This window comes from Sarcophilus harrisii, chromosome 1 (genome assembly GCF_902635505.1).
Source record: "Sarcophilus harrisii chromosome 1, mSarHar1.11, whole genome shotgun sequence".
Lineage (NCBI taxonomy): Eukaryota > Metazoa > Chordata > Mammalia > Dasyuromorphia > Dasyuridae > Sarcophilus > Sarcophilus harrisii.
The window spans coordinates 621,802,767-621,826,388 of record NC_045426.1 but is presented as its reverse complement, the minus strand read 5'-3'; the positions used below and the strand labels follow the sequence as shown (position 1 = coordinate 621,826,388).

Sequence of the window (23,622 nt, the reverse complement as noted above, 5' to 3'; positions counted from 1 at the left end):
TCACTTAACCCCAATCGGTGCTCAAGTCATTGGTCCTCTTTAAAATGAAATTAAGAAAAACAAACAAACACATCTAATTACTTCATTTCATAGATGAGGAAACTGAGGTTCAGGGAAGGAAAATTGTCTTGGAAAACTTAGCCAAAAAGTTAATGGCAGAACTGTGACTAGAACCAAGTTCTCTTCCCCTGATAGCCCCTACCCAGGCAAAATCTTTCCATTGCAATGCTACCTGTGTCAGTCTGAGGACTGGTAATGAAAATTTCTTTTTAGTTAAAATGACATTGGTATACGTTAAAGGTATCTTAAAAACTGAAAACCATAGTGATTTGCTCTTTTTTTCTACCTGAAGGGACAGAGACTCTGAAGGGTGAATTGATTCAAGATCAAGTCAAATTTTAATCCAATGCCCTGGCTCTAGAGCTAGCTCTCTTCCTAAAATATTGCCCAGATTTTCTTAGCTAGCTACTTATAGATCCATTTGGCATGTGCTGGAGACAACTTGAATAAACCAATTTAAAAATTTTCAATGTGAGCACTTATGCCATGGAAATCAACAAAGACCAAAAATCCAGACTTGATTTATTGCTTTTTAAATGCCTATATGTAAGAAAGTCATAAAGAAAATATGAATAATGCAGATTAAACATAAAAGAAGGTGATGAGTTAATTTTATTTCTTGTTGTTAAATATTTGCTAACATACCTTGGTATGAACATGGATGCTCAAGAAGCCTGAAATTAAAGGACAGAACACTAGATTCTAGATAATCTTGATTTGGTACTTCCTACTCACAAAGATCACTTGGCTGGGTGGTGATAAAATGTGGCTTCAATCACACCCCTGAGACTTAACTTCTTTTTTGCCCATATATTATCTTGACTGTTTATTGAGTATGTGGAGAGAGAAAGGAACAGAGACAGAGACACACAGATAGAGACACAGAGACAGACAAAATGAAAGAGGAAGGAAAGAAAGAAAGAAAGAAAGAAAGAAAGAAAGAAAGAAAGAAAGAAAGAAAGAAAGAAAGAAAGAAAGAAAAAGGAGGGAAGAAGGGAGGCAGGGAGGAATGAAAATAAGGGGAGAGAAAGAGACAGAGAAATAAGAAGTTTCATTATAATATATGTAAAAAAAAATCTCCTTTTGAAAAGTTAATAGGGCATTGAATTTGAAGTTAGGAAGCCCTAAGTTTAAATGTCACTTCAGATACTTACCTGCTATATTATACTCTGAGTAAGTTACTTAATGTCTCTCAGTCTCAGCTTACTCAGCTATAACATGAATGAATTTGTCAATAGACACTAAGGTCTTTTCAAGCTCTAAATCAGTCAATCTTATGAACTCTTATAAAATTGTTTCTAAAATTCTTTAAATAGGACCATAACTCTAAATATCCTATCCACTTAAATATGGCTTTTAAGGTCTCTTTCAAAAATCTATAATTCTGGGAGTTTGCCTACTTTGATTTTTGGAAGTTTCTGATGAAAATAAGTGAAGTTAATATATGTAAAGCACTTTGGAACAACAAAATACTATATAAAAGTGAGTCATCATTATTTCTCAACAAAAATTATATTTGTTGTTTAACTTTCAGTCTCTTGGCAATACTGATTTCTAAATCAAAACTGTTATGCATTTCAGAGCATATATGTATATATATATATTTTGTCTCTCTACAGCCACTAGAATGACTACTTGGGCTCAGAGTGAGTCTTTGAAAAGACTTGAAGAAAAAGCTACAAAATTCCCATTGTGGACACAAACCATGAGATTAGAAGGAAGTGGAATTTCCTCTATGAAAATTTCTTCCCTTATGCAAACTGGACCTTCACATGAAGAAGGGATCCTATACACAAGAACACCTTATAGATTTTCTCCTCTTACAAGGATTATGATGACACAAGATACTTCCTCCCATACATACCTAACTACAGGTAATAAGGATTTTTCCCCCCTGAGGCAATTGTGGTTAAGTGACTTGTCCAGGGTCACACAGCTAGTTATGTGTCTGAGACCAAATTTGAACTCAAGTCCTCCTGACTTCAGGGCTGGTCCTCTATCCACTGCGCCACCTAGCTGCACCTAATAAGGAATTCTTTAAGGGAATAGAAAGTAGTCCACATACTTGTCAGCCACACACAGCATGTTTAAAAATGCTGGCCATTATTAGGGGGAGAAAACTCAAGAAAATGTTTAAGGCAAAAACATACATCATTTATTGATCATAGTGTAATTAAAATTTTATTCAAAAGGGGGTCTTTGGAGGAAGAATTAGAAATTAATTGGGAGAATAAGTAACTTATCTTGAAGTTGTGAATAAATAAATTCTAAAAAAACTGAAAAATTTTATAAAAGAAAATAATATTAATGAGGCAACATACCAAAACTTATGAAAAACAATGAAAATAGTACTTAGAAGACATTTTATAACTTTGATCAACAATCACAAAAAGATTAAATCAAAGAATGAAAAATGCAACATTTAAAAAAAAAAAACAACAAATCAGAACAACTCCACTCTGGATAGACATCTAGCTAGTCTGATTTTTAAAGAGAGAGGAAGGTTAAATTGTTCATATCAAACTCAGGAAATAAAAGAAACTGTTAGAATTTTGCCCAACTCTTTGCTGAAAATAAACTGACAACTTAGAAAACATAGCTGAATACCTACAAAAATACTAAGTTTAACAAAAGAAGAAATAAATTATTTAAATGAACCAATATTTAAAAAGAAATTGAACACATCATAAATGACCTGCAAAAACTAGGAAAGAAACTCCAAGCTAGATGCATTTACAAATAAATCTAACAAACATTCAAAGAAAAATTGCCATTAATATTACATAATATGTTTGTCAAATTGGGAAAAGAAGGGAGCTTCTAAACTTCTTTCTATAATATAGAAATATTTCTATAATATAATAATTATTTCTATAATATAAATGTGACCATGATACCTAAAACAAGTAGAGTTAAAGCAAAGAAAGAAACTATAAACCCCCATATCTAACTAATGCCAAAGAAAGGAAGCAAAAAATTAAGAAATAGGCAAAACAATGTATTTAAATTATTACATATTTGGAACAAGTTGGATTTATGCCAAGATTGGCTTATGCAAGGTTGGTTAAATATGAAAATATTCTAAACAAAATAAATCACATTACAACATAAAATAATAAAAATACATGATATCAATAGATGATGAAAAGTCTTTTGACAAAATCCAATTCCATTTTCTATTGAAAGCACTAGAAAACACAGGAGAAAATGGAATAAATGGACATTTCTTTAATATAATAAATATTATTTATCTAAGACCAAAATCAAATATTATACTAAGAGATGAAAGCTTAAAGGTCTTTTCATTAGATCAAGAGTAAAAACAAGAATGTCTATTATCACTACTACCTAACATAATTCTAGAAACACTCACTACAGCAACAAAATTAAAGAGAGAGAAATTGAGACGATAAAATAAAGTGAAAATGGTTTATCTAAAGCAGTGTTTCTCAAACTTTTGTTCACAGAATTTTTATACTTTAAAAATTATTGAAGATCTGTCCAAAGAGTTTTTGTTTATGTGGGTTTTATTTATAGATATTTACCATATTAGAAATAAAAACTAATTTGTAGACACTCAAAATGTTTCAGAGACCCCTAATATTTTCTGGAACACATTTTGAGAACCACAAGAGAATCCTCAAGTGGCAATTTAAAAATTAAATAATAAATTCATTAAAGTTACAGGCTGTAAAATAAGTCCATGCAAGTCACTTGGCACAACTACTTCTTATCAACAAAACCCAGCTAAAAGACATAAGATTTCAGGCAAAATAATTACAGAATATATGAAATACTATCTACCAAGACATAATTAGGAACTATATGAAAGAAACTTTTTACCAAAAATGGACTTAAATAATTATAGAAAAGATAATTGCTTATGGATAGGTTTACCAATACAATTAAATATGATTTATGTGGATTTATTTTGAATCCTGCAACTATGCTAAAGTTGTTAATTGTTTCTAATAATCTCTTACTTGATTCTCTAGGATTCTCTAAGTACACTATCATATCATACACAGAAAATGATAATTTTGTTTCTTTATTACCTACTTTAATTCCTTTAAATTCTTTTCCTTCTCTTATTGCTAAAGTTGACATTTCTAGTACAATTTACAATTAAATATGATAATACTACCTAAATTAATTTCCTTATTAACTGTCATCCTAATCAGACTACCAAAGGATTTTTTTTTATGGATTTAGAAGTATAATACAATTTACTTATAGGAACAAAACGTTAAAAAATTCCTTTCATAAGGGAAATAAAAAGAAGGGGAAATATAAGGGAAGAGGGATTAGAAGTACTAGTTCTAAAACTATACTTCAAAGCAGTAATCATCAAAATGATCTGATAATGGATAAAAATAGAAAGGGAGATTAGTAGAATAAATAGGTTTTACAATATATAAAAACAAATGAAAACAGAAGCACAGTTTTCAATAAACCCAAAGATCTCAGCCCCTGGACTGAAAATTAGTCTGCAGAAATTAAGTATAATTAGTTTCTATAATAAAATTATATTTTCTACATATAATATAATATAATTGTACTCTATAATATAATATAATTAATTATAAATCAACATCACCATATGGCAATTAAACAAGTAGAAATATACTTTAATCATAAAAAGTCACATCAAAAAAAAAATGAGAGGAGCAGGAAAAAAATTACCTTTCAAAGCTATGGTCAGATAAGAGATAGAGGATCACTAAAGATAAAATAGCCAGATTTTGATATAAAATTTAAAATTTTTGTTCAAATAAAACCAAGACAACGTAACTGAGAGGAAAATCTTTGTAGCAAATTTTGCTGATAAAAGTCTCATGTCAAAGATAGAAAATTAAAAGACAATCAATGGGGGAGGAAGGGAGGAAATTTTAATTTGAATTGCATAGTTCTTAATGATTTTCTTTTTCCTATTTTTTTATTGGAGGGAGACTGTATAAGTAAGTATAGAGGAGAAGGAATATTTTTATTAAACTTTTTTTATTTTAAAAACATATGCATGGATAATTTTTCAACATTGACCCTTGCAAAACCTTGTGTTCCAAATTTCCCTTCCTTCCATCAATTCCTTCTCCTAGATGGCAAGTAATCCAGTAAATCATGTTAAAAATATATGTGATAATTCCAATATATGTATACATATTTATACAATTATCTTGCTGCACAAGAAAAATCAGATCAAAAAGAAAAAAAATGAGGAAAAAAAGGCAAGCAAAGAATAACAAAAAGTGAGAATGCTATGTTGTGATCCACACTCAGTTCTCACAGTCCTCTGACTAAATTAAGGATACAAGAGGTTAAGTGACTTACTCTTAGTCGATAAGTATTTAACCAGAACCTACTGTGTATCAAACATTGTGCCAAGAGCTGGAGATAAAGGGAAAAGAAAAAAAAAAAAAATACCTGAACTCACAATGTGATGGGGAGAGAAAATGTACAAACAACCATGTACAAGCAAGTTATAGACAGAATAAATAAGAAATGTACAAGAAAGAGGGAGTGCTAGAATTTACAGGGATGAGAAAATGCTTGCTATAGGAAGTGGGATTTTATTTGGGAAAACCACAAGACAAAGATGAAAAAAAGAGCATTTTAGGAATGAGGGACAACTAGTGAAAATGCCTGGAGAATTCTCTGACTCTGGGCTCACCTTTTCCCATAAATGCCCCATAAATGCATAAATCTTCAGGGCCCTGTTATATCAGATTGTAGCACAGCTTTCTATCTGGTTCCTAGCCAGGATGTTTCCCCCCACCCAGGTCAGAGGTCTCTCAGGATTGGGAGTGGCCAAAGGGCTGGGCAGTACAGGGTTTGGCCCAAGTCCAGGCCCCAGGGTGAGGGTGATATATCTCTGAGGAGCCAGCTCTGACCTGCCAGATATTTGCTCATTCATTCCTCTAGACATTCACTTCTTTAGTGTTTCCCCCATATATTTTACATTCATTCTTTATTTCATGCATTCACTCACTCCCTCAGACATTCACATAGCAAAGATTATTCAGAGACCATGTAGAAGCAATAGAAAGAGTTTTGGATTTGACATCTGAAGATCTAGTTTTTATTTCCAGTTCTTTTGGTAATATTGCCATCAATGACTTTAAAGATCACTAGGGCAAAATGGGAACACCTGGATTCTGATCAGAGAAATCTCTACAGAGACATGGAGAATTGCAAGAACCTCATCTCCTTGAAGTTTCCAATTTCCAAACCAAAAGTGATCTCCAAGTTAGAAGGAAGAGGTATACAATGGATGTTTGAGACAAAAGTTCCAAAAAATGTCCTTTCCAGGTCCCCTTAATCAGAAGAGTAGGATTCTATTCCAAAGCAATGTAATTATATTTCATTAAAGAAATTATATGAGTTATAATCATGAATGTGAATATAATTTTGTGAAATATGAATTATATTTAATTAAAGAAAAGTGAATGTGTTGAATCCTTAAGACAGAGCAGATACTTTAGTGGACATCAGGAAATTCATTTTGGCAACAAACTTTATAGATGTAATGAATGTGGAAAAGCCTTCAATTCCAATGCAAGCCTTAACTGTACATCATTCATACCAGCTTAAAACCACATATGTATACTGAACGTGGGAAAGCCAAAAAGGAAATCTTACTAAACATAAAATAATACTGGGAAAAAATTCCATAAAGGTAATGAATGAAGAAAAGTCTTCAGAAACAGGATACCTTATTATTCATCAGAAAATTCATACTAAAGAGAAATCATATAAAAGTAATGTGTGTGGGAAAGCCTTCAGCCAGAAGGAATATTTTATGATATGGATGCATAATGGAGATAAATCCAATAAATATATTAAGAGTGGAAAATCAGAGAGGAAATTTTAATATACATTAGAAAATTCATCCTGGACAGAAACACTTCAAATGTTATGAATGTGGAACAACTTTCAGCCGAAGAAGTTACCTTATAAAAATCAGAAAATTCATACTGGAGAAAAATCCTATAAATGTAATGAATGTGGGAGAACATTCAGGCAGAAAAGATACCTTACTGTATGTCAGAGAATTCCTTAATACCATGAACAATGAGAGAAAAAAAATTTCCTGGAGTCAAGAGAAGAAATTTCCTATTCAAGGAACAACAAGGAGGCCAGTGTCACTTGAATAAAGAATATGTGAAGTGAGGGAGAGGGTAAAAAGACCAAAAGAGTGAGCAGGGTATTAATAAGGATTTGAATGCCAAAGAGATTTTATATTTAATCCTCGAGGTGAAAGGGAATCAATGGAGTTTATTGTCTGTCTTCAAATGTTCTGATACTTGGATTATCTTGTAAAAGTGGGAACCAGACGTGGAAATCCAGTCTCCTGATTGCAAATCCCCTTTTGTGGTCATATTACACTATGGGGCCATATTAAAAAGCTCTTATCTATCCATTGTGATAAAAAGAAATAATTTTGAGAGGCAAAATTTTGCATAAATTATAATCAATTTTTATCGATCACAACAGATAAGAGATTAACAAAAATGGCTCCTTATGTTTTTATGCCTTTGGTCAAGAGGTGGTCCATCAAACAACAATTAAATTTAATTAACAGGATTGGGAGTGGGTTATATTAAAATGAAGGAATAAGAATGTCACCCTTGGATAAGAAAATATACCAGACTGTATACAAGACTGAGCAAAATAAATAGCTTTCACCAGTATGGGTCCTTGAACAAAAAAGGACGTTCAAGCTCATTATCAGCATTGTCCTACAAGAAACTGAACTTAAAATCAGAATTTAAGATAGGGAGTGGAAGCTCTGAACCTTCCCCAAATATTAGTCATTGATAGTCATTTTTCTCATCATCTACCCTTTCTCTGTGTCTGCCTCTATTTCTAACTCTCAGAAAATTCATCTCTAATTTTTGCTTTGTTTTGCTTTTCTTTCTTTTTAGTGTTGAGATCTTCACCATCATCATCAATGACTTTCACCCCTTCCAAGCAGGGAGAAGATACAACCAATGAATTTCTTCATTTAGGTAAAGATTACTAAATTCCCTATAAGTAGGTAATCTGCCAAAATGAACAGTTACATTCAGATCATTATAATAACAGTTGACACTTACTATATGTAAGGTTTGCAAAGACTTTAAATACATTATTTCATTTGATCTTCAAAAAACCCTGTGAAGTATGTTATTATTAGTTTTATTTTACAAAAGAGGAAATTAAAACCCAAGAAATGTAAATAACTCATATATCTGAAAGAAAATTCAAATGCAAATCTTCCTGTCTCTAAATTCAGTTGCCTCTCTTAACAGATGATATTTTAATGATAATTATTGCTATTATTAACATTTACAAAGCACTTTTAGGTGTGCAGATTGTTTTATAAATATCACCTCATTTAATACTCACAATAACTCTGAGAGACAGGTCCTATTATTATCCCCACTTTAGAAATGAGGAAACTTCTAAAGGGGACAGATTATAATGTAAACAGTAAGAGGTTTGGAGTCAGAAGACATTAAATCTTGTATCTGCTACTTATTGTTTTTATGTTTTTAGACAAATAATTTACAAATGAGTTACCTTCTGCAAACTCAGTTCCTTCATCTGCAACATTAGGCACTTGGGCTAGATAATTTCAACTTCTTCCAACTCTAAATTTTATGAACCAAATTGTAGAGTCAGCATTCAAAGCCTCAGATCCCAGAGTACAAATTTCATGTTCTCTCAGGACTTGCTTTGGAGAATAGAAAGGTCAGTAAGTGAAGACTTTCTGAAAGAGCTGGTATAAAATCTAGGTCTTGGAATATGGATAGATTTGAATAGTCAAAGAATGAAAAAGTAGGCTGTCATGAAGACAAAGTGGGTTTCTGAAAGAATGAAAAAACCACTTTGTTAAAAACCGAATTAACAATCTCCTTCCTTTTCCTTTAGCCAAAAGATTCTAAAAGGGCTGAGAAAAAGGCATGAGTAACATATCTGTAAATTCCATTACTACTTATTGTCACTTCTGAGAGAAAATAATTTTTTTAAGCAAGACCATAAGAAAGATTAGTTCTGATAGCAACAAGGTTAGAATCATTCATTCACGAATTTATTCAGTAAAAAAAAAATATTTATAAAGAGACTTACATTTAACACTGATTGAAAACACTTTGGAGATATGAAAGGATGACAGAATCCCTGCCACATTGGGACCTACTTAGTTTCTACTAAGAGAGTATAAAACATATATCCAAAAAAAAAAAAAAAAAGAAGCTTAATCACTAGGTAACCTATGAGATGGATAAAGAAAAAAGCCAAATTTTATGCTATATGAAAAATTAGGAAGAGAGAGAACATGAGTAGTCGTCTGGAAGAACATTGCTACTTTTTAAAGTAGCCCATTCTACTCTTAAATATCTTTATTAGAAGTCTTTCCTGACACTAAGTCTATTTCTACTTCTCTGCATAATGTCCACTTATTGCTCTGATCCTCTGGGGACAAACAGAATTAATCTAATCCCTTTTTGTTTAAATACTTAAAGATAACCAATTGTTCTCTTTTTCAGATTGAGTATTTATACAAATTTGAGCAGATCTTTAGATAGTTATGGTTGAGTTATGGTAGGTAACTCACTTAACCTCTCAGCCTTATTTTCTCTATGTACAAACTGAGATACAAAGATATCAATTTATGTCCCAGGATAGTTTAAGAATCAAATGAGATAATATTTATTAAAGTGCTTGCAACAAATTAGATGCTTAAAAAATACTTATTTCCTTACCCTTCCCTCCAGTCTTCCTAAAGATCTTCCCTATTTCCCACTCCTTTTAAATATTCAAGGTTCACAAACTATTCCTACTTTCTTCCCAGTGTCCACAGAGGGGTATTTTATTAACTGTAGAGAATAGTTAGTGCTTTCAGCCCAATGGTCCATAGCTCTTCTCTGCTCAAAAACCGTTGAGGATTTTGCAATGACTCTTAGATAACATTTTTTGGTGGCAAAGAATTCAGAAAATGATGGATGCCTATCAATTGGGGAATGGCCAAACAAGTCATGGTATATGAATGTTATGAAACACTTTTTTTTTATAAGAAATCATGGACAGGCTGATTTTTAAAAAGCCAGGAAAGATTTACATGAACTGTTGCTAAGTGAAATGAGTAGAATCAGGACAACTTTGTACATAGAAACAGCAACTATGATAGACTAACTACTCGCAGAAATTCAGTGATCCAAGACAATTCCCATAAACTTTGGAAGGAAAATGCCATCTGCATATATCATAACTTATTCAGCCATTCCACAAATGATGGGCATCCACTCAATTTCCAGTTCTTTTCCACTACAAAAAGAGCTGTTACAAAGATTTTCCCCTTCTTTTAATGATCTCTTTGAGATCCATTTGTGAGACTGCTGGGACAGAGTATACACCATTTTATAGCCTTTTGGGCATATGGAATTCAAAATCTTACCAAAAAGAAAGTTGAAAACCATCTTTATATGTAAATGGAAAATAATATGTCATTGAAATAAAAATTTTAAAAGATATTTAAGATAATGCATATAAATTTAGAGTTGAAAGAGACCTTAGAAATATTCGAGTCTAATATTATTATCTTAAAAATGGAAAAGTTGAAAACCATGGAAGTTGTCATTGTCCTAAATTCACACAGGTGGTAAGAGACTGAATAAGAATTGGACCCAAATCTAGTATTCTTTTCATTTACAATACCTGTATACTGTATACTATTATTCCCCTTATTTTCCAGTCAAACAAGTCTTCTAATTGTGCTTTAATTTTATCTCATCCTTATAACTAGATTATGCCCCCTACTCCTTTCTACCTGTTGAAATGTTTCTCTATTTTTTGAGACTGAGATGGGATTTCACCTTTTCCATGAAGCCTTACCCGATTGCCGCTGCTGATCATGTTCTCTCTCTCCCAAGTTTTTCATAGAGCATAAAATTTAGAGTTAATTGTTATCCTCATTTTACAGGAAAGTGAGGTAGACAAAGGTTAGACTTGTGCAAGGTCACACAGCTAGTAAATATGTGAGACAGGAATAGATTTCAGGTCTACCTTTTGTTAACATTCTCTGTAATAACAATAAATTACAGGACTTTCCAATAAGATTAGAAGTAAAACAAGAAGGAATTTTTAACCAATAAATGTAAAACAAAATGAACAAATACAAATAAATTTGCAATTTTACAATAAACAAGAAAAAAATTAGTTTTCTTTATTCATCTAGTAGGTGACCTAGTGATTAAACTTTTTTTTTTGTATGCATGTCTTATACCCGCTTATTAGACTGGAGGCCCCAGTGTGGCAGGGATTGTGTCATTCTTTCATATCTCCAAAGTGTCTTCAGGATTCCGATTTCATGAGTTAGTGAGCTTCCAAATTCAATGTTCTTCCATTGCAGCCTGCAGTCCGCCATTCTACTTCCATTTGGAGGGTGGGAGTGGGCGCGGGGAAAAGTGAATTTTTGTTGTTATTTTTGTTCTTCCTAAAGCTAAAGTTTGACTCCCATTTAAGAGGCTTTTAAGATTAGTAGAAAATTTATTTTAATCATTATGCTGAAATCCACAATATATTTTAAATTCAATCTTTTTTATTACTCAGAAGTTGTCTCTAGTTTTCCAAATAGTGTAAATGCAGGGAACATGCACACTAGCTAAGCAACCTGCATACCAACCCCAGGCAAGCCCTCAGCCAGTCAAAGTGGATGCTGATGACATCATTGTTTTCCATTGGCTGGTAATGTTTTCATTCTATCTTCAGACTATTATTGCTTCAGATTTTGTCTTTAAGAGACTAAGTTTAACTGGGGCCATTCATATCAATCTCTCCTGTCTTTTAAATATTTTACCACTTGTCTCTTTTATTAACTTGTTTTACTCAGCATAACAGCCTATGATTTTTTAGTGGGATTTATGAAACCGTCAAAAGGTTAATTATTATATGTTTGAGTTGTAGACTGGTGGATTTTATGGAGATTAACTTCTCTAAGGCTTATATGATAAAATACACTTGTGCTGAGGGAAAAATGCTTTAGTGGCAGATTGCTCATGTGGTGCTGGCAATCTTGAATAGCAAATAACCTCCCTATTAAATTATCCAAGCCTAGAAACATGTCTTGAATTACTCACAGAGTGGTCCTGTAAATGAATGCCATTTGAATTTTCATTTTAAAGGAATATGCTTCAGTGATTTGGGTATATAATGAAGACTTTGATAATACTGGCTAAAAATACTAAAATATTATTAGATTATTATTATTATATTGGTATTTATAATATTAATAAAATATTATTAAATTTAATAAACTGCCTAACTGAATTTCCTGCTTTTAATATCTTTCTGCATCCATTCATCTACCACACAGCTGCCAAAATAATCTACCTAAAGCATTAAGCTAATAACATTGTCCTTCTCAGAATCCTTACGTGGTTCTTCCTTCCTCTGCCTCCATAGTCTGGCTCAGCCTACACATGAGCAATTAATATTTTCCAAAGTGTTTAAATCTCTGTTTATGTAAAGGTTGTTTTATAATTGTGTTCACATAGTGTCTTGTCTCCCAGGTATTTTGTATTTTCTCTTTTAATTTTAAATGGGTCCCTCTTTCTATCTCTTTTAACTGGATTTTGTTATTAATATACAAAAATGCTCATGGTTTATGAGGGTTTATTTTATATCCTACAGTGTTGTTGAAGTTGTTAATTGTTTTCATTTTTTTAGGTGACTCTTTAGGCTTCCTTAAATAAATCATCAAATCATCATATCATCTACAAAAAAATGATAATTCTGTTTTCTTGTGGTCTATACTTATTCCCTCAATTTCTTTTTCTTGTTTTCTTGTTTATTGTTAAATTGCAAATTTACTATTTGCATTTTTTGTTTTATATTTATTATTTAAAGCATTCATTCTTGCTTTACTTCTGAACTTATTGGAAAGTCCTGTAATTTATTGCCATTACAGAGAATGTTAACAAAAGGTAGACCTGAAATCTATTCCCATCTCAGATATTTACTAGCTATGTGATCTTGCACAAGTCTAACCTCTGTCTACCTCACTTTCCTGTAAAACGGGGATAACAATGGCACCTTTCTCCCAGGTTGTTGGAAAAATCAAATGAGATGATATTTGTAGTGCTTTGTAAAACTTAATGCTAATTGTTATTAAAGAATTATAAATTAATTTATTTCATTCTCACAACCACTTTGGGAAATAGGTGTTATAAGTGTTATCTTCATTTTATAGAGAAGGAAAATGAGGGCCAGAAACATGAAGGAGATTGCCAATGGTCTCAGACCTAAATTTGAAACTTCAAGTCTTTTGACTCCAGAGCCCAGAGTTGAAAGAGCTCATATAATGATGTCTTTCCCATTCAGAAGATGGGCTATGTGAACATTAAACAAGCACAAATGATTCTGCTAGGTTGCCTTGAATAGCCACTGGCTAAAAGTTGCTGTTTCATGAACCTTCTCTCAGAAGAATTGGGGCTGTTTTATTTGGGGGGGAGTTTTTTGTTGTTTTTTTTCTAAAGGACTAACCTCTCCAGCAGAGAACTTGGCAGCTCGGGAGCACATAAATTGTGCTACTAGCTGCAAAAGGAGAATTGTAGTAAATTTAACATGCTGTAGAATTGTTTGGAAAGAGAAAAGTCTCCCATTAGCTCATAACTCTGTTGATGTTTTTCCTACGGTTATGAGGCAGCACATAAATTGTGCTATACTCCAGGACCCCAAGAAACCATTCTAGAGGCAAATGAGGGCTGCTCTGGCTGAACAAGGGGTTGCTCTGTTGATGGATCATGGACCTCATGCTGGGCCTCTATGATGCTTCTCTGCAAGGGCTGTCAAGACATTTTTCCAGTGTTCCCTTGCACCTGGGCCAGGGCATTCAGAGCAGGTAGCAGGGGAGCTCATTATAGCAGAGCTTTCAAAGAGGTACCCGAGGCAGAATTATTTCTCTCAAACTGCCATACACAGACAGTAGCCCCATCTTTCATAAATTAGCACCTCTGTGGCCTATGAGGAGGTTGACTAAGTTAATGCTGTAATGAGCCACATTTCAAGGCCTTTCTGCTCTATTAATATCCTATTTTGATGAGCAAAGGAGCTGGCTTTTTACTAGGCTATCTAGTCTGGGGTCTGACTCAGGGGCTGAGCTCCTAACTCCCAGTCTCCTCTGGCCTCTGAGTTTTCCATGCATCTACAATTCAGCTCAACTGGACCTTTTGCTTTTTCTTATGTATGGTACTCCATCTCCTCTCTCTACCTTTGCATTAATTCTCCCTTATTTTTTTAAGGAATGCACTCCCTTCTTACCTCTGTATTTTTTAATGGTTTAGAATTAGTCATTTAGGACTTTGCTAAATATTACCTTCTGCAGAAAGGCTGTCTTTTGCTTTCTCCCTACATTCTCCCCATTGTGTGTGTGTGTGTGTGTGTGTGTGTGTGTGTGTGTGTGTGTGTGCTGTCTCTCTCCCTTTAAATTGCATGATCCATGAAGGAACGTTCTTTGCTTTTGGTACTCTAAACACCTAGCACAGTGCCTGGGACAAAATATGCACTTATACTGTTTGATGATTCATTGATTGAAGACATTAAATCACACTTTCTCTTGTCTCACTAAAGTAACAGATACTCTAGGAACAGATACTCCAGGACCAACCAAAGCACCTGCTCCAAAACAGCCACACACTGGTAAGTTCATTCCTCTTGTAAATGTTTTCTTATTACTACCCCCATCCCTATATAATGGTCGAATTACTTCTAGATTGTAATCTCATTCATTCATCTTTTCCCATCACAAATACATACATAAACACACATACACACACAAAGAATTTTATTTTAATACTTCATATTCTTCACAAATCATCTCATTCTCAATCACTTTAATTGATTTAACAAAATCATTGCAGAATTGAGAAATAATAGATACATATATAGTGGAATTTTCAAACAGCCTTCCAGGTACAACCTCTCAAACAAAGCTACCCTTACATATTGATAATTGTTATCCATCCCCTGCAATTTCCTGGAGTTCTATAGAATCAATTTGGAAGTTCAATGTCTCATCGCAAATTTCCCATATCTACTCTTGGTTGGTGTGGATACAGATAGATTAACTCACTATAGACTGGAGATTCTATTGGTTGAAAATGTAAGGTAAAATAGAAAAATGGAGTCACTGGCTCTAAAATGTGTGTGTGTGTGTGTGTGTGTGTGTGTGTGTTTGTGTATCACATACATATATATATACACACATACACACAGATATGTATGTGTATATACATATATGTGTGAATATATATATATATATATATATATTTCTTCTATAGAATCCCAGAAAATTCATTATCCGTCAATTTGATTTATATATCCGCGTACTCCCTGCAATAGCAGCCCTAAATTGACAATTATTCAAACATCCTCAAGGTTCACAAGACATCTGATTGCCCCTTGCCCAACATCATTGTGGTGGCTCATTCTACTTTTGAAGAATTCCATTAGAAAATATTTCCATATGTTAAGACAAAACCTGCTTGTCGGAAACTTCCATATACTGCTTCTCAGTTTACTAGGGACCCAAGCAGACTAACGTCTACTCCCTCTTCCAAATATGATAAAAAAAAAACAATATAACACCATGAATTATACTTAGGAGCAAGTCTGAGTATGCAAATGAAGAAGAGAGACCAGGAGGCTGAAATTTAGTGATCTCTCCCCAGAGAATATATCACACACAGGTTTTTACATGTCCCCAATACAAGCAGAGAATGTATTATGTTATCAAACAACAAAGTAAAAGTAATACCAGAAAAGCTATGGTTATCTAAGTTCCTCTATTTGTATTCTATCTCTTATATGTAGAGTTCTCTTATGCAGTTAAAACTAGAGGTCTCTTAAACTAATAATAACATTTTGATTCTTGAAGTCATTTGCTGCCTCCTTGAAAAGTTAAGAATTAAAACTCTCCAAAATGTTATTAAGGACAAGTCTTCAAGCATATATATTATAAGCTCCTTCAGGGCAGAGACTGTTTTTTTTTAATATTTGAATTTCCAATAATTTAGCACAGTGTCTAACACAGTAAGTGCTTAATAAATGTTTAGGAAAGCTATCTGGATAGAGTGCTGGGTCTAAAGTCAGAAAGATCAAATCATGAGATCAAATCTGGCCTCAGACACAGCTGTGTGATCTTGAGCAAGCCACTTAGCCATGTTTGCCTCAGTTTCCTCATCTGTAAAATTAGGTGAAGAAGAAAATGGCAAACCACATCAGCATCATTGGCAAGAAAAAAACTCTAAAAGTGTTGGAGATGAGTAAAAGAACTGAGCAAAACCAAAACAAACTAGCCCAGTTCTCTTTAGTCTTTAACATTTTTATTCAGCATCCATGTGGTGCAATAAAGAAAGTTCCTAGAGGCAGAAACTGACTCCCCTTCCTAAGTTCAAATCTGACCTTAGACACTTAAAAGCTGTGAGAATACCAAAACTATTTGGTATTGGCTAAGGAATAGATTAGTTGATCAGTGGAATAGATTAGGTTCAAGGGATAAAACAGTCAACAAATATAGCAACCTAGTCTTTGACAAACCCAAAGATCCCAGCTTTTGGGATAAGAACTTACTGTTTGATAAAAATTGCTGGGAAAATTGGAAACTAATATGGCAGAAACTAGGCATTGATCCATACTTAACGCCATACACCAAGATAAGGTCAAAATGGGTTCATGACCTAGGCATAAAGAATGAAATTATTAATAAATTAGAGGAACATAGGATAGTTTACCTCTCAGACCTGTGGAAGGGGAAGGTTTTTATGACCAAAGCAGAACTAGAGATCATTACTGATCACAAAATAGAAAATTTCGATTATACCAAACTGAAAAGTTTTTGTACAAACAAAACTAATGCAGACAAGATTAGAAGGGAAGCAATAAACTGGGAAAATATTTTTACAGTCAAAGGTTCTGATAAAGGCCTCATTTCCAAAATATATAGAGAATTAACTCTAATTTATAAAAAATCAAGCCATTCTCCAATTGAAAAATGGTCAAAGGATATGAACAGACAATTCTCAGATGAAGAAATTGAAACTATTTCTAGTCATATGAAAAGATGCTCCAAGTCATTATTAATCAGAGAAATGCAAATTAAGACAACTCTAAGATACCACTACACACCTGTCAGATTGGCTAAGATGACAGGAAAAAATAATGATGATTGTTGGAGGGGATGTGGGAAAACTGGGACATTGATTCATTGTTGGTGGAGTTGTGAACGAATCCAACCATTTTGGAGAGTAGTTTGGAACTATGCTCAAAAAGTTATCAAACTGTGCATACCCTTTGATCCAGCAGTGTTACTACTGGGATTATATCCCAAAGAGATTATAAAGAAGGGAAAGGGACCTGTATGTGCACGAATGTTTGTGGCAGCCCTTTTTGTAGTGGCTAGAAACTGGAAACTGAATGGATGTCCATCAGTTGGAGAATGGCTGAATAAATTGTGGTATATGAAAATTATGGAATATTACTGTTCTGTAAGAAATGACCAACAGGATGATTTCAGAAAGGCCTGGAGAGACTTACACGAACTGATGCTGAGTGAAATGAGCAGGACCAGGAGATCATTATATACTTCAACAACAATACTAGATGATGACCAGTTCTGATGGATCAGGCCATCCTCAGCAACGAGATCAACCAAATCATTTCTAATGGAGCAGTAATGAACTGAACTAGCTATACCCAGAAAAAGAACTCTGGGAGATGACTAAAAACCATTACATTGAATTCCCAGTCCCTATATTTATGCACACCTGCATCTTTGATTTCCTTCACAAGCTAATTGTACAATAATTCAGAGTCTGATTCTTTTTGTACAGCAAAATAATGTTTTGGTCATGTATACTTATTGTGTATCTAAGTTATATTTTAATATATTTAACATCTACTGGTCATCCTGCCATTTAGGGGAGGGGGGGTAAGAGGTGAAAAATTGGAACAAGAGGTTTGGCAATTGTTAATGCTGTAAAGTTACCCATGTATATATCCTGTAAATTAAAGGCTATTAAATAAAAAAAAATAGAAAAAAAATTAAAAAAAAAAAATAAAAGCTGTGAGAACCTGGACAAATCACTTAATTCTGTTTGCCTCAGTAATGAGCTGGAGGAGGAAATGACAAACCAGTCTCTGCCAAGAAAACCCCAAATGAGTTCATGAAGAGTCAGAAACAAATGAACAACAACAAATAAATATTTACTGCATAACTGACTGTTATGACTATGTTCACCTATAATCTTCTCTTGCCCAAGCTAATTTTTCCTCATATGGCACAGTGACTAACCTGACTGCCCTCTTCTGTTATACAGCAGCTTGTCCATTTCTTCATAAAATTTATTCCCCAAATGGGTCACAACATTACATATTTGGCTTGACAAGGGCACAACACAGGACATCTCTCACTTGGCACAATATATTTATGATACAGCCTTTCATAATTTCATCCTTTTAGAAATCTCATCTTTTCTACAAAACATTCAGAGACCTACCAATGGTAGATCTCAAGTCTGTACAATTAAAGACTTATTTGGAGGAACTGGGGATGATCTTGGTAAACTACTCAACTGTGTGTGACCCCATTTGGGGGTCTGCTTGATAAAGATACTGAATTGGTTTGCCATTTTTTCTTCTACAGCTGATTTTACAGAAAATAAAATTGAGGCAAACTATGTTAGGTGACTTGCCCAGGGTCACACAACTAGTAAGAATCTGAGGCTGTATTTGAATTTAGGTCTTCCTGACTTCTTCTCTAATCTTTGCATCACTTAGAAGCCGTAGAGACATTCAATATATAATATATATATATATATATATATATATATATATATATATGTATATAAATCTCTGAAGACAGAGATTTAGAGGCTAAAGGGGCCATAAAGATCCATTTGTCCAAGTCCCTTATTTTTGAGTCAAAGAAACTGAGCTTCTGAGAAGTTAAGTGATGGGTTCCCAATACTGTTTCATCCAATTGCAATCCTATGCATTTATTTATCCAAAGCAAACTTTGTTGTTGTTGCTTTAATGAACTCCTTTTTTCCTCTGCAGTTGATTTTGCTCCAGCTTTGATATCTCCCTCTCAGTCTCAGCCATCACCTTTCCCTAAACTCCACCTTATATCAAGTAAGTGCTCAAATACCTGCCCTGGAGTCCAGCAATAGATCATTAGTCAATTGTTCCTGTAGGATCTCCGATCCAGCTACAGCCAATGTTTGAATGTTCATTTGAGCAGTGGCTGAACCAAGTAAAGGGTCAAAGTATTTTTCTGTACTGATTGACGTCATACTAGAAGGCATCTAACATAAGCAAATTTTGGTGGAATCAGGAGAAGTAGTAGTTAGCATTCCAGCTCCAACTTCTTGTGAGTTGTGCAACCTAGAATATGTTACAGCTCCTCTTGGAGACACATTTTTCACATTTAAAAATGAGAATCATGGGGCAGCTAGATGACATGGTAGATAGAACACTGGCCTTGAGGTCAGAAGGAACAGAGTTCAAATTCAGCCTCAAGACACTTAACATTTATTAGTTGTGTAAACCTAGGCAAGACACAATCCCAATTGCCTTGCCAAAAAAAAAAAAAAAAAAAGAGAGAAAGAAAAAGAAAAACAAGAATGATATTTGCATTATTCCATCTACCTCATAAACTTATTATAGGAAAGTTAAAATACTATATAAATAGGAGCTATTGATATTTTCTGGGTCTTGATAACTTCATCTTCAAAATGGGAATCATAGTAGTCACAATAGTTACCTCATGAAATTGTTATGGTAAAAATTCTTTGCAAAGAAAATGTTCTGTTGTTGCTGCTGCTGTTTTTAAATAACTGTCAGTAATTATTTACTTCAACAGTCTTAATGTGATATACTTTGATAAAAACCATGATTTCCCTAATGTGATAAGACTCCTTCCATCAGTATGGTTTATAACCTATCCGTAGCTCCTCATCCTGAGCATGTATATATAATCTACAATCCTTTAAGTCATCCACAATTTTAATTTTTTAAGATCATAGCATTCAACAATTAGCAACAACATAAAATCATAAGGAGAATACTGCTGTTTAAGAAAATCAAACTTTTGAAGTAAAGAGAACTTGGGATTATTGAAAGAGCTGCATAATTTCCCAAATGAAATCCAGCACTGTCTCCCTATTCTGTTCAGTCCTGGTTCCTGACAACTGTCTTGCGTTAAATAACTTTTTTCAAGGTATATCTATGGAGTGATTTAATTATTCATCCAACTTGAGAAATTTTCGTAAACAACTGGAAAATGTACAATGGAAATGTACAATGTACAATCAGTTCAATGTCATCTGCAAAGAGAACATCTGGAGAACCCAAGTTATATTGGGAATCCAGTTGAAATATATGCAGGGTATTTTCCATGATTATGACAAAGATTTTTGGAAAAGACACATCTTCCTGGTTTATGCCTGGCTTGATATTGTGACTCAGAAAATTATTAAACTATATAATTTCTTTAACTGTACATATTCAATTCATAAAGCCTGCATTGTGCCAGTCATTACAAGATTCCCTTGTCAGTCATTCAATCAACAAATATTTATTAAGCTCCTACTGTGTATCAGAGCCTATGCTAAATGCTGATCATACAAAGAGAGACAAGAGATGATCCCTCCTCTCAAGAAGTTCATATTCTAATGGGTAAAACAATATATACAAGCAACCCTGTCCAAATAAAAATAGGCAGGATAAAATGAAAGTCATCAATACAAGAAATGAGCTAATATTAAAGGTTTGAGATTGTTTAGCTGTTATAGGAAAGAAAAAAAGTTCTGCTGTTTTGCTTCTTTTAATGATTTTTCTATCTTTTCTACCTTATCAGATTGTCAACTGCCTCTCTTTGCTGCCATGTTTGATTGATACTAAAAAATCTTACATCCTTTCTGATTTAGCTCTTCTAATGTAGATTAGGCCTAGAATTTGTTGAATTATGTATAAAATTTGTTCAAATTGCATAAAAAATATGAAAGGCTGAGGACAGCTAGATGATGGAGTAGACAGAGCACCAGCCAAAAAGATCTGAGTTCAAATCTATCCTCAGACACTTAACTAGTGGTGAAACTCTGGAAAAGTCACTTAACCCTGTTTGTCTCAGTTTCTCGATCTGTAAAAATTATCTGGAGAAAGAAATGGCAAGCCTCTCTAATATCTTGGCCAAGAAAACCATAAATGGGATCACAGAAAATTGAACAAGATTGAAATGATTCAGCAACAACATGAAAGGCTGAAAAGCTCTATTTTGCAACAAGTGCTTGGATTTCAAGGGAACAAAATTTGTAATACCTCATGGTATCTCAGATGAGCTTAACTTATGCATTGGAAATATCTTTCCATAAAAAAGCCTCTAGAGTTTTGTTTTGTTCTTTAGTTGAGTGATTTTTTAAAAATAACCAGACAATAAACATATCAAGATGTTTATTCTCAGCATTTCTCCATCATTTGTTTGACCAAGATGGCATCATTTGTGAAAGCCTGTATCATACTTTATGGTTTTATTCTTTTGTTTGTTTTTAGTAACAATGGGATAGGGATTAGATCAGTGATTTCATTGGGATAATGAAATTCCTGGTTAAGAAAACTCGCTAATTGCTTTTTTCTCTGTAAGTTAATGTCTTAGAGTTGCTTAGATCACCAAGGAATTAAGGGATATCCTGGGTCACATAGCCAGTATTTGTCAGACGCAGGAAGACATAAATCCAGCTCTCTTTCTGCCTGTCTTTTCTTAATAATACTATGTACAATTTCCTTTTCTTTGACATTTTGAAGCTTGATTTCTGAGTATCTATGAAATTGTGTCATATATATCATGTATTTCCTTCATGAGTCTTTAGTCAGGTCCAATTAATTTTTCTAATCTAATCTTTTTAGGTATCATTATTCCTTACATAGCACATTGGACACTAAAGTTTGAAGTCCAATTGTATTGGTTTCACTCCTATAATAAATGAAAATATATATTGCTACAAAAATGTCCATTTCACTTCTTTTTATTATCCTGTCTTCATTTTCATTTATCAATACAGCCAGGATAATTTGGCTTACTTAGGTCTTATGTCAAAACAATCTACTGGCTTATTTTTCCCTATCATTATACTAGTTTTGAGGTAATACTGCTTATAATCTACTATCACATCCCATAGTATTTTCATTGCTATTTTTTAGATCACCAAAATGCCTTCTCCTTCCCAGAGATTAACTCTTTATAATAATATTTTAAAGGAAAAAATCATGGAAAGATATATACAATTTACCATACCTTTTGACCTCCCAACTCAGCAAAGAAGGTATAAGTGAGGTGAGGGTGACCTTAACCTTTGTACTGTTTTGCAAATGTTATTTTGCTCTAAATCAGGATTCTTAATAGGCTGACCTCTCTCAGCTTAGGAAGGAACTCAGGCATTTTCTGTCTGCAATTTCTGGGCTCTTTTGGCCTCTACTCCATGTAAAATGCTTTACAGTATTACATTTTTCCAGGAAATTATAACAATCAGATGAGATTTCTTTATATGTTATTCACCCTACTTTTCTGATTAGGTTGAATCTGAGCTATTATCATTACATACATTATCTCCTCATCTTTATCCTTTTGTCTAATTTGCTGTTAATTTCATGAGGTTGGGATCAACAAAAAGCCTGACTACACACAGACTTGAATTAGTGTTGTCCAGTCATTACAGTCGTGTCCAACTCTCTATGACTCTATTTGGTGTTTTCTTAAAAAATATATTGGAGCAATTGTCATTTTCTTCTTCAGCTCATTTTACAGATAAGGAAACTGAAGCAAACAGTATGAAGTGACTTGTTCAGGGTTACACAATTTGTAATTGTCTGATTTGAATTCACAAAGTTTAGTCACCCTAACTCCAGACCTGGTACTCCATCCACTATGTTACTTAGTTGCCCCCTGAATTAATAACATTTATTTAAGGCTGGGAGACACACACACACACTGAATTTGGCATAAAAGAATCTAGATTCTCATCCCCACTCATCTACTTACTACTGATGTGACTTTGTACAACTCACCTAATTTCTCTGGGAATTAGTTTCTTAATCTAAAAAATGAGGGAGTTGGACAAGATGAAGAAGAAAGAGCATTCAGAGAATATATTCAGAGAAATTCAAGATTTTATTTATGGAACAGTGGGGAGGCAAGTGCCACTGGATTGAAGAGTATGTGATGTGTGTGTGTGTGTGTGTGTGTGTGTGTGTGTGTGTGTAAGATTAAATACAACTGAAAAGGGAGAGGCAGGTTAAGTTACAAAGGATTTTGCACACCAAACAGAGGATTTTGTATATGATCCTGGAGGTGAGAGGAAGTCATTGGACTTTACTGAGTTGGGAAGAATGAGGATGATATATCAGATCTGCGGTTTAGGAAAATAATTGGCAGTTGAATATAGGCATGTTTAGGAAGATATTTGCAGCAGGTAGACCTTCAATCAGACTTTTCAATAGTGTCTGTGGATAGATAGAAATGGGGAGGAGACA

The 23,622-nt window shown here is 33.6% G+C and overlaps 1 protein-coding gene across 1 annotated transcript in view; it reads left to right on the top strand.

The window, feature by feature from the left end:
• The window catches only part of HHLA1 (HERV-H LTR-associating 1), a 59,052-nt gene that overhangs the window by 18,812 nt on the left and 16,618 nt on the right, over nucleotides 1-23,622 (top strand). The window contains exons 9-12 of the mRNA XM_012541830.2: nucleotides 1,680-1,934; nucleotides 7,983-8,066; nucleotides 14,668-14,736; nucleotides 19,153-19,227. Of these exons, the coding sequence (XP_012397284.1) occupies nucleotides 1,680-1,934; nucleotides 7,983-8,066; nucleotides 14,668-14,736; nucleotides 19,153-19,227 (483 nt within the window). The remainder of the gene's footprint in view (nucleotides 1-1,679; nucleotides 1,935-7,982; nucleotides 8,067-14,667; nucleotides 14,737-19,152; nucleotides 19,228-23,622) is intronic.